This window comes from Halichoeres trimaculatus, unplaced genomic scaffold, assembly GCF_033239565.1.
Source record: "Halichoeres trimaculatus isolate MK-OKI-2021-1 unplaced genomic scaffold, fHalTri1.1 fHalTri1_scaffold_20, whole genome shotgun sequence".
NCBI lineage: Eukaryota > Metazoa > Chordata > Actinopteri > Labriformes > Labridae > Halichoeres > Halichoeres trimaculatus.
The window spans coordinates 16,331,131-16,347,680 of NW_027437198.1; the positions used below are offsets into that span (position 1 = coordinate 16,331,131).

The window sequence follows — 16,550 nt, forward strand, 5'->3', positions numbered from 1 at the left end:
ACTCTTCTTCTAAGCTAACATCTTAGTTATTTGTTCCTCACCTGGAATATGGCTATCCAGGCGTAGCCGATATTGTCAAAGTTGACAGCTCCCTTGTGAGGGTTGTGCTCCCCAGGACGGCACACATTATAATAACGGTTCCAGTTTATGCATCCATTATTACTGGCTGACCCAATCGAAGCTAGATTTTCGTAGGAAGGGTCCAATGCACAATTCTCCTTGCCCTCCCTGTAGGCTGGCACTTCACTGCAGCGCAGCATCCCGTTCTCACGAGGACCAGAGCAGATGAAAGGGCTGTCTTCACCTTCCTCTGACATGTAGTAAGGATTCATGGAGAAGTTATACAGTCTGGACAGGAACAGAAAAAGCAAAACAAAAGGCATTGTTGGAATATAATCACATCAATCACTTTTTGGTAGAAAAGAAAATTCACATTTCAGCACGGTCTCATTTCAGCCACCACATCCTCGTCTTCTCCACTTAAATCAAGACCCAAAGGAAGCAGAGGATGACAACTAGACCCTCATACTGTATGCCCACCCTGGTGCTGAAAATGGGGATTGAAAGATCTCTCTTGCTACTGGGATTTCATCCAATGAATATTAAACGCACACACTTATTATTTTCAGGCTATTTGCATTCAAAGTAGAATATCACATAATGCCTTGCGAGTTGATAGAGAATGGTGTTTTCTTGGTAGTATTCATGGTGACAGCTGTTTTCCTACTCCACTATGAATGATGGAGCATGCTAAGTGCATCCCACAGTCCACCTGTCTATTTATTCCTTCCCCTTTAGGGTTGAGAGCTCTCCGCAGCAGTGAGTGTGCCTTTCTGCAGAGTGACATTCACTCTTAAAGTGCTGGTATAGAGACAGCAGTTTTCCAGATTGACTACTGATTGACTCAAATTATGCTGTACCTGTATCAATCTTTTACCCCCTGAGACCTGTTTGCCTGTTGCAGTCTTTTTTATTTCTTACAACAATAATATCTGATGTTTTTTTTTCATTTTTGAAAATCTGCTGTTCTATTTCAGCAAACTTAAATTTATTGCACGTCAACATGAGAACAGACTTTTGCATTGATGATTAGCACTAATTTCTATTATTTCAACACCAGAGGAAATCTTTCACAGTGTGAGAAGAGAATTAACGCTCATTAATCAGAATTTCTTCATCTTTCTGCATCAAAGGCAGATAAATCTGGAGAGTGTGCACAAGCTGGAGTGCAAAATAAAGTTGAGCTTCAAATTGTGCTGGGAGTCAGACAATCATTTGTTGTGTGAAAGAAACACAGCAGCCTTGGCTATGAAATATTAAGCGGCTGTTCTCTTTCACTCTTGCACTAAAAAGGCTTCAGCCACATTAACTTTCATACAATTTGTACCATTACATCAAAAAGGAGAACTGGCTCAAGGATGTCTCAGGGACATGTTTTTTCATCCTCTTCGCAAGGATGTGAGTATTGAAGAAGTATAATTTCAGTCCCAATGGCTAGTTTGGTGATGTTTTTGTCTGTAGCTTTTGGGCATATGTGCTGTGTTTTTTTATTTGTTGTTTTTGTTTTTGGGGAGATAGAGGTTTTCTTCTTTGGTTTTATTTAAAAGATTTATTCACACAGCATAATGATAAGGTAGCTGCTACGGATTGATTAGATATTCTCATAATGTGTGCAGTGTAGTGTGGAGTAGCGCTTTATTGTCTTGTCTGCTTGTGTTGTACATGTCTGAGTACCTGGAATTTTTTTCTGCTTTCTATAGATGTATAACAAATAAACTGACCTTATTGTTGATAGAAAAACAAAAAATCATTTTTTTTGTTATCTTTTTGGGATCTTTGGGAACATAATTGCATATATTCCTTCTCTAAAAGGTCCCACATAGTGATATTCGAACATGTGTAAAACATGCTTTGTCATCTTTAAAGAAAGGTCTGATGTGAGTTAGAAGCAAAGCTGGAAAAACACCAAAACAGTCAAGTTCAAGTGGTTGCCATGGCCTATTTTTCTACTTTGTCATCTGTCTGTGATTCTCTGTTTTCTTTTTTACAACCTCTCAAAGAGCAAAAATGACATTATCTGCATAGAATTAAAGTTTGAGGTGGTTATAAAGTAGTTTTTAACTGTTGTATTTCACATAAAAAAATGGGTCTGTAATCCTCTCAATGTCCTTCTACTTCAGTCCTTGCCTATTTCTGTTTTGAGGCCATAGGGTGGTTAACGTGCTTTGGGCGTTGCGCCTTTTGCGTAATCTAACAAGCAACAATTTCAGAATGTTTTGCCAAAGGCTACGACTGACTGTTAGTCCCTTTGACAACTAAACACAAACTCTAACAAGACAGAGGAAAAGAGTGGAGGAAAAAAAGGGGATCAAAAATGGTGGAAAGTAAACAATGATCATGTTTGAGCGAGTAGAGCATTTCTGAAGATTTCATGTAGCAGGCTTGAGGCACAATCACAGGGTGGATGGCAGACTTTCTGTTTGGTAGAAATTAAAAATTAATTGGATCTTCTGAGTCTTCTAGTGGAATTTTTTCTCTCCTCTCATCTCTGGTTTGTTTAAGCTCAGGGAAAAAGAACTTGAATCAGATCCTTTTCACACCAAACTGCTCCGTCTTCAAATCTAATAGAGGACTGAGATTTAATATAGATTCGGCCAAAGTCTTCAAGAAGTAATTTCCTGGGGGTGTTTGTCCTTCTTCAAGAAGGAAAAAAATGCAAATGCCATTTTATCATGAGACCAAATTCCTTACGGTGTGATGTCTTCTCCAAGGAAGCAGCGGTTGCGCAGTAGACCCGCCCACAGCTGGACTCCCACAATGCCGAAGATGAAGAAGACAAAGAAGCAGAGGAGGAGGACGTTCCCCAGCATTGGTAGGGTGTCCAGCAGCAGTGTCACCAAGATTCTCATACCTACAGAGTGAGACACAAAGAGCAGAGATGTCATCAGGGGTTATTATTATCACTGTACTGTCCCACGTCCAGGAGTCAAAGAGTCAAATTTTGCACGTGGCAGCAGCGAGTTGTTTCCTCACCCTCTGGTAAGTGTCTACCCTGACAACCTCCATTGATCTTGTCGTCTTATTGGAATCCACAACCACCACCCCCCACCCCCCAGCCAACAGAATTACAAGTGATGAAGAGAACAAAAAGTGACAGTTTGACGTTATTTTCTCCTCTGGGACTTGACTTCACAGCTTCCCTGTGGCTAACATTATCTAACCACATGCATTCAGCATCCATCTCTAGTTGTCAGATGTGTTTAGTGTCAGCAGTGTCAGGGGATCTGGTCCCTAAGGTCCTCACAGTGTGCCCTGTCTGTCCCCTCCTTTCACAAACGCAACAGCAGTGTCACATTGACCGTGCTTACAGGATTACGCAGTGATAATGCTGATTATGACTGTGATGATTCAAACTGAAACACCCAGAGGTCCTCCTGAATTTCCTTGAGATTCCACTTGAGGCTGGCCATAGAAAGACCAGAAACCACGCACACAAGCCCAAAGAATCAGATCTTTACAGCAGAAATAAAAAGTTTTATTCTGCTGATTTACAGTGAACTCAGAGAAAAACAAGAAGAAGGTCCAACGCATGACACAACGTGAATAAGATCAGAACATCCTCTCTTGTTTACGGGTTTAAAAAGTGTCCAGCGGTGGGTTTGTGTTGAGAAGTGTCCCCGCTCGGAGGGGATGACTCATAGCAGCTGAATGTGTGTCTGTTTTATCTGTTTGTGCCTCTGTGCGCTTGTTAGGCGCAAAGTTTCTGTCTAGAAAATGTTTCTCTTTCAACACATCTTTGTTTGTTTTTAATCTCACAACTAGTTACTCTCTTTTTCTGTTTCCTCTTTCTCAGAAAAATGCAGGTTAGATGCTGGAAAGCTGAACATGCTCTCTAATTAAACATATACTGTGTGATACAGCTAAAAATGGAGTCTGCCTCAAACTGTATGCTACAGACAATAAACAGAGATGCACCCACACTCACTCACTCACACACAATGTAAACAGTAAAAAGTACACAGCTGCCTGAGCATAGCAGCTCTCTGTGTGCACTGATATATACAAACAGCCACAGCATTTACATCCTGGGGCCTGATTCAGCTTGAACCTGAATTTCTCTAAGATGAAACAAGGATATTGAGTTAAAGCTACTGCCAGGATGTTTTTGATTATTATTAGACAGAAAAATATTGTACCAGAGGTTGTTTAAAAAAAAAACAGGATCATTGTGAAGAAGATTGGTTATTTCTATGATAGTATTTGCTGTGTTCGAAACCACTGCCAGGGGGTAGGTGTTGCTTGAAATGACTAATACTACTCTGCAGCCTTTTTATACAATTTTCAGACAAAAATGGTCACAAGTTGCGACATATTTGAGTTTTAAACTTAAGGGATTGAGATATTTTTCTACTAAAAAAAATGCTTTTACATTTACGGGGGAGGTATTTCTCTGGCCACAGGGGGCACCAAAATCAACACTTTGCAAAATCCTCACAGGAGCTTTAGGTTAAATCAAAACTAAAGCAAAGTTTTGTAACAGTTTCACTCCAGACAACGATCCAATTAACAACTGTCATTTTTGACACCAGTCTTGTCTTTATGCAGGTTGAAGCTCCTCACTGGAGCTTTAAGTTTAAATGTAAATCCACCCTTAACCATGAATATAAGTACTCTTTCTGTGCACTAACTATAGTTTGACAAAGATCTGACAAAAAAAAGGACAGTGATCATCAGGACTTCAGAAACAAACAAACAAACAGCTTTCTGCAGCCTAATCTGGACCAACCTTTCACCTGCTTCGCTTTTCTCTCCACCTGTGAATCCTGAACTTTGCACCTGACACCATTTTCCAAGAACAGATGGACCAAAGCAAATATCTAAATCAGGAAATCAGCTCTATATGCCGCATGCACTCACTTCATCTTGGCTACGGAACAAAAACTGATGCGCATCTGTCAACTTCATGTGCGTTTAGGCAGAACGACAAACAGTAATATGAGATCCTGGTGGCTGCAGACTGAGGCAGTAAATAGACAGCTGGTGGAAGCTCAGGAGAAACAGACAACATGCAATACTTGAGGACTAAATTTATCCCAAAGCACCTACACACTCAAAGTTTCATACTTCTACAATCACATGACGTCACAAGATACGTGGAGGAGTCTCAGGTCAGCCTATTCTGGGAGCGTGTGGTCATCACTCACACATGCACAACCAGCTTTCTGCAGCCAGACAGCACACAAGCATCTGTTTCCATGGCAGCATGCTTAGTCAATACAGTACAAATACCTCCCACAACACTCCCCATGGGCTTCTGATGTTGTAAGAATTGATTTTTTTTGTAATAAATCCTGTTTCCAAACACAAAATCGGCTAAACCGGTAAAGATATCAAACATTTTGACACCAGACTCAAACAGCTGTGCACAAGTTACACGTAAATGTTTAAAACCTGTTGGCAAACCTGAGAAGTGTATTGATTAAAAAGGCGACCAGTGCAGTCTGAGCCTGAAAAGAACAGCTTGGCTGAATGCCTAATGTATTTTCCTTTGTTATCCTGTGTGTTGTTATGACATCCTTGTCTCATGAGCCTCTTTTGCAGTAGATTCATGGCTTCTACGGTCACAGTGTGACACAGAGGTGCTGAACAACCTCTAAGATGGATCTGGGCGAACCTTGACCCTGAGAAAAAGACGCTGGTCACTTTCAAACTCAAAGATGCCAAGTTTTGAACATGGACTTACTTGGCACTCTGTTGATGGCCCGGAGTGGCCTGAGGACACGGACGGTTCGAATGGCTGACAGACTGGCATTGTGGCCATCCAGAGAATACTCCATCACCCTGAGGACACAGAGAGAAAGACAGGAAGGGAGATTTTGAACCAGAATCAAAACTTTGTTGATCCCTAAGGAAAACTACAGTGCTGCAGTGGCTCATGAAACCAGAGGGAAGGAGAGAAGAAGCAGGATGAGGAATTAAATAAAACTGAAGATATAAAGAGGGGAGTGATAAAAACACTGAAACACAATTAGTTTGAAATAACATGATGAGTAAGTTAAGTTATTAAGGAGAAGAAGAGCATGATAGCACAGATGGTAGCTTGATTAGTTTTTGAACTTGCACCCATTTTGAATCTGTTGAAAAGAAAACAACTCTACTTTCACATCTTGACATTTCTTTGAAACACTCGAAAAATTTGACTTCAGGCTTTTATTTTCTTCCTTTGGCACCCTGAGGTTGAACTCCTGCTTGTTGGATTGTTTACTTCGCGTTCAGTTATGTGTGATTTTATTCTTAGCATACGTCTGTTCTCTGGCTTCACAGGGTGTGAAGAAATGACCCACAGTTCTGGCTAAAAAAAGCACCATGGGATACTCACCCTGCCATGACGATGACAAAATCAAGCTGGTTCCACTTGTCACCAAGATAACAGTTGGGGCCAAAAATTCCCAGGGCGACCATCTTGATGACCATCTCCACGGCAAAGAAAGCAAAGATACAGTCATCCAAAACCTGAGGAGACACACAGACAGTGTTAACGTCTGACAGCGACAACAACAAACATAAGAGGAATTGACTTCCTGTCAGCAGAAAAAAGGTCAAGTCTTTATTTGGTGTCGATGTCGATATGGTGTCACAAATTTCAAAAGAAGCCGCCAAGCAGCCAGCAGAAGTTCTCTTGAGAGAAAGTCTTGTCTCCATTAGTTAGTTTCAGCCCTGCAGGGAATAACTCCGACTTAGCATGGTTAAGGCTGCGTCTTAATTAATTAGACATCTACCACAGCAAAGAGAACGTCTGTGTTTGAATATAATGAGCACATCTCAGCGCGCCAAGAATAAACATCACTCTGCAGGAAGAGCCGTTTGGAAAAAATGAGAGGAGAGAAATGAGAAAATAATGAAAGAGGCTTTCATTAGAATTTATTTACTATTTGGATTCACTCATTGGGATTTTGTATTTTCCTGATACTTCTCAACAAGCAGAGCGTGTTCAGTAATAAAATGGAAAAGAGCATGTTCGAGCTGTCAGAGGCTTAAAGTCGAAATATGAACGCTGTGAATGTGAGCTTAAAGTGCGCAGTGGGTCCGGTTCAAAGTGTGTAGGAGTTCTTCTGACCTGTAGGATGCGGCACCACTCGGACTGGCAGCTGACGTCCTCACAGGGTTGGAACATCCCCAGAGTGACACAGTTCAGCAGGATCACCAGCATGGATATGTGCTCGAACCATGTGCAGGAGCAGGTTAAGGCCAGTACACACAGAGCATTTAGAGCATAAACAAGACAAGATGACTGAATACCATCTTCTCTATGCTGTAGATGGTGCTGTTAATTCTGAAGGATGTTAATCTGCTTTCTAGACATGCAACTCAAACAGTCAGATGTAATTAAATGAACAAACAAAATGTTTCCAGTGGAGTGTGTACAGCGAACACTTTTCCCATATTTCAGAAAGAGTGCAAACGTTTGATTATTGCAGAAAAATGTATCAGGTCTCATCATAACCTGAGGAACACGCTCACAAGCAAACATGCAGGAGAGGAGCCTCACACACTGAAACAATGCACACAGTGAAACGCTAACTTTGAATCCATATTCACATCATTTTTTAAATTTGCAAACAAATAATAAGCAGAACTAGTGCTAAGTGACTCCAATCAACGCTCAAATCTAACAGGAAGTATGATGCCCAGTGTAATTGTGAATCACACAGAGGAAGCGCAGAGTCAAAGAGTGTATGAATCTCTGCTCTCGCCTTGAACCAGACACAAACAACACTCACGAGTCATCTTTTGTGTATTTCTTTCAGCTTGTCTCATTCTTTTCAATCGTCTGGAAGACTTGTGAGATTATCTGCCGAGAACAGGACAGTGTGAGGGCACACTTCCTCTTTTTAAATGTCCCTTAGATTTACACTTTAAGCTCTGAATATAATCGGTCTCAAAAAGAGAGTCACTACATTAGCGTCTGCAGAAAAACAGACATCTGAGTGAGATTTTTGTCCATCTGGATTTCTTCAAAAAGTGCCACAAAAGAGGTTTATATCAACTTCTTTGACGAGGACACTGATTTCTTTTCCCTCCTTTAATCCAGACAGATAACAAAGGGATAACTGTAATGAGAGCAAACCCTGATGAAAAAAAGAAGGGATTAGTGCTGTTGCAATCTTACTGTTTGCAAACCCATAAATCCATTGTGGTAGCACTTACAACACAATATCATAAGTGAAAGCAGTCAATAACAAGGGCTAACTTAATGCCAACATATCACCACAGTCCAAATTTTAATTTAATAGGAAGAAAAAGTTGAGCAATCGTGTGCATGAGAGGCAAAGAGATTTAAAGATGCATCTGTAACATCATGATTCCAAAATTAGAGAAAAGATGCTGAGGCTTTTGTTTATGTGGTTCCCTATATTCATGGCTTTGACCTTCAGGGTCTGTTTCCACTGGCAGCATTTTTGCCTTTGCAGCAGCCTTGACCTCATTTTCAGGGCACTTCCTATCTGCCTGTGATAAACGTGTGCTACCCTCTGTTATTACTATCAAGACTGTTATAAATTGTCTTGTGGGAAGCTTTGCGGAGAGGATGCAGAGAAAAGTGGAAAGAATTTACCGTTAGCAGCAGCAGATAAAGTGCTTACAACTGCATTTCCTCAAGAGTCCACTCAAAAAACCATGCTAAGATGCAGAGATAACAAATGCAGATAAAACTGCATTGATTTGTATAGAAACTGGACACTGTTGCCGGTGGGCACAGGCCCTCTTGAATCAACTCTCAGTTTTGCACTAATAAATGGAAAGTAGGAGGAATTCTGGGGTGCTAACTTGGTTAAGGTGTAAAGAGGCACCAAGTTCTGGTTAAGATAGCACATTACGCAACATTGCAAACCAAAAAATACAGAGAAAGTAGGATGCTGCCAGAGCAGAGGATGCTGCTAGACGACACAGGCCCTTTAACTTCTGGGAATTTTTGGTTAATGTAATGTTTGCTTTGAAAAAATTAACTCATCTTTGTACTTTTAAGCTTATCAAAAGCTAACTTATGTGATCATTTAAGTTATTGGAAGGCTGAGTTACTCTGGGTTAAATACTGCTATGTGAATATAGGGTATTTTCAGGTCTAATAGCAGCTTTCCTAATCTTGGTTGCCAGTCAAATGCTTTAGCCTACTTAGATAACCAAATTGCACCAGTGTATATTTCGCTCTGCCAAAAAGCTATGTCCTAACTCTCTGTGCTGGGAAAGGCTTACCTCTGTCCACTATGAGGTGGGTAATGTATACAGGGATATGAGGTCTAATAAGGTTACATTGTATTAGAAAGGAGTCTGAGTTTGTCTGGAGCTTTGAGCTTATATAGACACTTTTAACTCCTCATTCTCACAAACTCATGAGACCATATTGTGGGAAACTGGATGGCCTGCTATTTTTTGAGCTGAATAGTCCCTGCCAACGTGCCAAGCTCCCATTGCCACGGTATGCAGCGGCTGGATGTTCATGTTCAGAGAAGCAGCTCTGCTGTGGGAGGCAGGAAGAATGTGAAACCTGCTGCTTATCCTCTAGAGGCACATTTTAAAAAGAATTAGTGGGAGAAATAATTAACCATGCTTCTGTGACTATAGCATGGGTGGTAGCGTGAGATATGAGTGGTATGTCAAAGGCCGTTTTGTCATGTCCTGTACTCAAATGATCCCAACTGTTGAAGCATAGTGACAGAGGAAATTCCAAAGGGGACATTGGAATGTATTCCATGTGAAAGATTTATTGAGACATTTATTAGCAGCTGTTTCAGTATAAACAACAAAATAATCAACTCGGCTTTTCTTGGGAACACTTGGTGGCACTATAATGCTAACATTAGCTCGAAATCTCATTCATTTTTCTTTGTAGGGTAATTGAGAAATGGTAAAGTGGAGCTTTCACACGTTTCTAATTAATTCCTTTTTTCAAACTTTGAACACATTTTGTAGTATGTTAGCATCACTTCAGCTTTGCACACTAGATGTAATAACTGAGTTTAATAGCTGCCATGATGCTGTCACACTGAGTTACGGCTGCAACGACAGATCCATAAAATTAATAAAAATCGATTAGTAAAAGCGTCGACCATTACTGTATTAGTTTGTCTTCAGTTTATTTGTCTTCTTTTTTGTTGTGGGATTATTTAGCGGTCGCCACCCACTTGACTGGAGTGTAGATTACCTGGGCTGTGGGGCTGAACACGTCACATGTAAACAGATCAGCGTGGCAGAGGAGAAGCTGAGCCGGCAAAAAAGGAAACAAGTAAACACGCAAATAATGGCAGAACTGGAGAAGCCGTTCGTCCAAAAAATGCCAGAGTTTGGGAGAATTTCAGGCTGAGTAAAAGCACACAGCGTGTTAATTGACAAAAAAAAACTTAGATGGCTAGGCAGTACAACTGTAATGACCCGGCACTTAAAACACAAACATGTTGGGCTCATTGATGACACGTCGGCGAGCTCAACAGTGAGGGGAGGAGCTACAAAGTCCCACATACACTCTGTCTACATGATATGACAGGCATGGTATGTCTTTTTGGAGGAGTTTATTTAAGTAACATTAGCATTAGCGTTAGCTGCTACAGATAGTGGTAGGGCAGTGGGGGTTTACTGTTTGACCCTCAGGTGAAAAGACCTAGCACACATTTTTATTTATTTGCCTTTTTGGCCCACTAAGTTCTTAATCTGATGACATAATATATTTCATATGATTTTTTTCATAGTGATGATTCTCAAAGTGACAATACATTCGGTCATTTGTTATACTTTATAAATGTAGCATCTGGTCAGCTTGAACTATGTTCATATACGTTGTTTCTTTGTTTTTATGAAAGCAAACAATAGTCATCAACCAAATAATGAATGTTTGGTTTTGTAAATTTTACTATTGTGCATTCTCATCCTTTTTTTCCCCAGATTCATCGATTAATCTTAAACATAATCATCAGAGAAATTGATTGTAGATCTACACTGTGCACAAACAAATTTGGTATTTTCCCATTACAGCAATGCTGAATGTTTGCTGCTGCATGCACCCTACATATGGATGAAAACAGTATTGCTTATAATGTTTATAAGTAGGTCTATCAATACCACAGGGGAAATAACTCCTCTTTACTCACATGGCAATAACCTTGGGCCAGTGTGTCACTTTGCATCCTTTCAGCTGACGCACATGCACACTAGCTGTAGCAACCTAGGGTCGATCTTTTATTATGAGATCAAAGATCCAGTAATCTGCAGAGTGAGAAAGAGAGATTTGAAAATTCAGAGGATCTCTCTCTCTCTGGTGTTGCTTTATGCCTCCCTGCGCTCTGCTCTCTCTAATTCCTCTTTAATCTCCACAGTCAACACCTCCTGAGCCCCCTTCTGTCTCCAGCTCTCCCACACACTGACACACACACTCAGCTGTATGCATGCGGCAGTCACACACACACACACACACACACACACACACACACACACACACACACACACACACACACACACACACACACACACACACACACACACACACACACACACACACACACAAGCATTAATGTTTAAATCTTGAAAGTCAGGCCAGGCTGTGGCTGAAAGCAAGCTCAGTTTTGCATTGCTTTGCATTAAACAGAAGGCATCAGAGCTCGTGGTGTTGTTTTTTTTAAATTATTTTTACATTTTGTTTGGCACATTTTAAACACATCCACTCATCCAGACAAAAGCTGAACTTTAGATGTATGGATGTGCTTCTCACGCTCAGCCTATAGCCTTGTTGCAGGATCAAGTGTAGTCATGTTAGAGAGCTACAACCTGTGCCTGAAAGAAGGTCGATTTATGCCTCAGCACTCCGCCAAACCAGATGATGCCTTTGCTGTGTCACACGAGAGAAGGAGCATTGTTGGTATTTAAAGGTTAAGACTGAATAATGGTGCATTATCAACCATATTCATGGTACTCTCATTACACCTTTAGGTTTTCTATTTCAATGCTTCCTCGTGGATCACCAGTGCTAAACAGATTCAAAATAAATTGAGAAATCTTGCTCCAGGTGAAAAAAGCTAATGTTAGCATTGAGCTTCTCGTTGGTCAATGGTAGATTTGAGAGAATGACAGCGAACACTTTGCTGCAGATATTTCAGAAATTAAAGAACGAGATGGACTTTCATTTATCAACCAAGTGTAACCCGAATGTTCTCTCAGTCAACACAAAATCTGTCAACTGAAGAGATTTGGTGTCTGGCTGAAGGGCAAATGAAATTACTTTTTACTTTATGCATTAATAACGAGAGATTCAGAAGACACATGAGATTCAAAGGTAGATAGACAAGTTTAAAACTGTTGAAGGAAGGAAAAACAAAGTTTGCAGGTGGATTAAAGAGAGCTGCAGATTTATGAAGCACTAAAAACAATCTTTTCCCACTTTGCAATCAGCGCAGAATGACTCAGCAATTGTCTCCGGCTTCAGCCGGGCTCATATGTAACAACACAAGCCTTCCAAGCTAAACAAAGCACAGATATCACCATGAAACATTTGTAGTAGCCTGTTCAATTTGCACCACACTCTATCATAGCAAAGTCTCACACCCACAGTGACTGTGATAACACTTACACACATTCACTAACTAACTACAAGCCCACAAACACTCACACAGCTGCAGAGCACTTATTCAGCATGCACAGTTTGCAGAATGTACTCGATTTTTCTTCTGACTAGACTGCAGCAGCAAAACACCTTTATGGGATCAAAGAGCTTCCGTACCTTTGTGCTCACACACTCAAACACAAAATGCACACACACTTATTTTGACACAAGCGGCTGCTGATGCAAGACAACAACAATCCCCCTACACAACCTTTTAGGCATACATGGATGCACACAGGCATGAATACACCAGAGAGGTCTCACAGCGGACACACTCTGTCAAGCCCACTCCACAGTGCGCACACTGTGTGAAGCCCACTCCAGTAGAGCTGTCAGGTTGGTGCCAGTGCGTTCAGACAGAGCGGAGGGCACGGTAAACAATAAAAGAAGCACTGAAGCACCACAGAGGAAGAATCGTCCAGTTGTCTTCAATCACAGCAGATCATCCACAGTTTGTGCACTGTTAACAAACGCTCACTGAGGTTTCAGTAAACCACAGCCACATCATCAGCTGTTTCTCTTCATTTCCCACCATTTTTCCTCTTTACTCCCCCCAAAAAGAGAAACTCTGGTGAGTCTTTGTTCAAAGTTATCCCTGTCTGCTCTCCAGCTCAGTGCTCTTTGTTCTGCAATTAGCTACAAATTTAGCTGGTGCTGTTTGGTAAGCGGCTCTCAAGCTCCCTGTTGCTCCAAAGTTCTCACAACTACAAGTTAGAAATGTTCACTGGCTTTAAATCTTAAAGCAAAGCTGGTAGATTTATCCTTCAGCACCAGTGCGGTCTGAAACCACGATTTAGAGGTAGCTTTGAATTGTTTCATCCACCGAGCTGTGCCACTCTAAAATAACTCCCTGACAGATTCTGTGATACAGTAGGCCCCTACGAGCTGTGCCTGCATGCTAAGCTCATAGACATTAGCTTGAACTTAGAGTACTTTTTTTAGAGATTTTCAGAATTCAAGATTTTTTATCTCATCTGCAGCAGTTAGCAAAAAGAAGCTGCTGCTTTGCTAACCCAACTAGCTAGTTGGAAGGAACAAGAAAGCATAAGCTAAGCTAATTTGCTTGTATTTCTATTTTCAAATATGGTGTGAAGTTAAACAAAGAAAAGCAGTAACAACATGTCCAACATATTTAGATCTCCTGTTCATGTTCTGGTGATAAAAGACGACACTTATTTAACCCATTTATGCCCACATTTTTTTCAGAGTTATAAGGAATATAGTTTTACCAGTTGAGACCCTCTGAATTATAATATGTATATATATATATTTATTTTTTCCACTTTGTACTTTGTTTTGAGGAAAATAGCATTTTATTGACTGGCAACAATTGTTGTCAGTGGTCACACAGTTTGTCACTAGGTCACCTGATAATTACATACAAGTAATATTTATAATATATTTATATATCTATATACATAAATATTTATAATATTATATTATTATTATTATTATAATATTTATAATACCAATACAGTTATTAAAAGAAATAATATAGTTATAATAAATTTTTTTAAAAGGTGGTGTGTGTGGGGGTTAGTAGGTGTTGGCATCGGCTCTGGCAAGTGCTTATGTGTCAAGGAAATTACACCCAAGTACATTTTTCCGATAGTTAGCGACTAGCTATGTGCAGACCAGCAACTTTTGTTGCCACTCACAGAAATAAGCCCATGAACAAAAAATATATATATTGCAGGTACAATTTTTTGGTGGAGGGTTACTCCAGAGACTTGAATGATTAAATAATTAAAAATATGTTTGGAGGGAAAATCATGAAGAATTTATGAAAATTGTCTCTTTCCAGAATAATTTGCATCCACCATGTCTTCCACTGGAAGAAGCAGGAAGCAGATATTGTCATGTAACAGCAACCACTTGGAAACTAATTTTACAAACCAAAATCTTTGTCTAAGTTATCTACTGGCATATAAGTGGAAAAAGTTAAATTAGTAACGCAAAGATTTTTTGTTGCAAGTAAAAAATGACAGTGATACACTTCAGTTCACTTCAGTGGGGCAAAAAGGGTTAACTTATACACTTTAGCATGTTACTGCAACACAAAGGCTAAATGCTAATTATTTAACAGTTGAACGATATTCCAGGAATAACAACCTTGACCCTGCTGGAAACATTATTAAACTCTCCATTTACTTCTTTCCACTACCCCCATCCTTTCTCACTTCCTTGACTCTCACCTTCACCCCTCCACTTTATCTTCTTCCCACCGCCACCATAATTTGTCCACATAATCCACCCCACTATCTCCCCTCACAGCCTTTGACCTCCATCTCTTTATCTCAGTCCTCTCCCTCTGTGTACTCTTTCTTCCGTCCTCTTTTGCAATCCATTTTTCCACCATCTCCTCCCTCCCTTCCCTCACATTTTCATGCTCCAGCCCATCCCTCTTTCATTAGAGGAGAGCAAACTCAATCCCATCAGATGTAATAACCTAATCACGCTCTGTACCCGGGTCGATCAGCAGGGTGACAGTGTGTGTGTGCGTGTGTGGAGATAGAATAAAAACAAGTGTATATGTGTACGAATTTGTGCTGCCGGTTATGATAAGCATACCAAATTATGTTGCTGTGTCCTTTGTCCTTTCTTTTCATCTTTGAATATTAACACTGTGTACAAACGGGAGTTGTAAAAGCTGCCTGAAGGTGTATTAAACTCTGGAGATAAAATAAAAGGACAATAAAATACAGCAGGAAGTCACAGCCAGAGATGTTGACTATTTTCTCTGTACCAGACGCATAACAGCTCTTTAGTGGGAAAAATATATCCTTATCCAAAGCACGTCTGTTCAGCACAAGCAGGGATCTTAAAAACCCACTCCTCAGTTCAAGACAATAAATGACCTGCCAAAAGAGCAGCGTGAGTCTTGGTAGATTGGACATAGGGAGTAGATCTGAATGGCCGACTCTCACCGAACTAATGTCCAGGAAGCTGTCAGGGTGACAGCAACCAACAATATCAAAAGATGCCACACATCTGCATAAAAACTGCACATTGCTCAATGCAATAACATTCAAATATATTTAAAACTCTTTGTTGTCCATCTATTGGACCTCATGCTGGTTTTAAATTTATGAACAGCACAATCAAATGATGAATATTTCCTCTTACTTTGCAGGTTTGGTCACTACCCCTCCATTTACAGTCCCATTGTGGCTGCCTGTTACAGCAGCTCTTTCTTCCTTGTCAGTTTCTTGTTATTTTTTTTCGTCTCTTTTTTGTCATTTCTGCATTTGGAGTGGATCATTACTTTCTATGGTTCATTTCTTGGTCATGGACACCAAACCTGTTGTGTCCTCAGTGATATTATTTTACTATTTTTGTACTTGTGTTCGTCCGAAAATCCTTCAAGTAACCATTGCTGCATTGTTTACTTGTGAAATCGGCTGTTAGCAGCTTGTAGCATGCCAATGCTAACTGGTGCAGGGCCTGATGATTTCCCACAAGGTGAGGAGAAGAAGGTGAGGAAGAAGTGCTGGTTCCCAGGTGTGAGCAAAGAAGAGACGATATCGACCTGTCCTTCCATCCATTCCATCATGCTACCCATAGACATAACTAATGGAACTAACACTGGACACTAACGCTTCATTGGAAGAACTTCACCTGCCGTGAGCAGACAGGATACAGGAGGGAAAGACCTGATCAGACTGCTGAAGAAGCTCAGTCCTGGACTTTCTTAATTTTTTTTCTTGATTGCTGCTGGGACTCCTCCTGAATTTCCCCTTGGGGATAAATAAAGTATTTTCTATTATGTTTCGTCTATTCTATTCTATTCTACTGTATTCTATTCTATTCTATTCTATTCTATAAAGGACATTTAGGACAAACCCCCTTTCATAGAGCTGTATATGTCAGATTTGAACACCTCTCACTGGCATGTTTGAAAGCA

General features: G+C 40.4%; 1 protein-coding gene across 3 annotated transcripts in view; it reads right to left on the minus strand.

The window, feature by feature from the left end:
• Positions 1-16,550, minus strand: part of cacna1ha (calcium channel, voltage-dependent, T type, alpha 1H subunit a) — a 108,882-nt gene that overhangs the window by 42,648 nt on the left and 49,684 nt on the right. For all 3 annotated transcript variants that reach the window (XM_074697212.1, XM_074697213.1, XM_074697214.1), the window contains exons 3-7: positions 7,118-7,227; positions 6,380-6,513; positions 5,744-5,841; positions 2,752-2,911; positions 42-348 (exon numbers count right to left, since the gene is read on the minus strand). In XM_074697212.1, the coding sequence (XP_074553313.1) occupies positions 42-348; positions 2,752-2,911; positions 5,744-5,841; positions 6,380-6,513; positions 7,118-7,227 (809 nt within the window). The remainder of the gene's footprint in view (positions 1-41; positions 349-2,751; positions 2,912-5,743; positions 5,842-6,379; positions 6,514-7,117; positions 7,228-16,550) is intronic.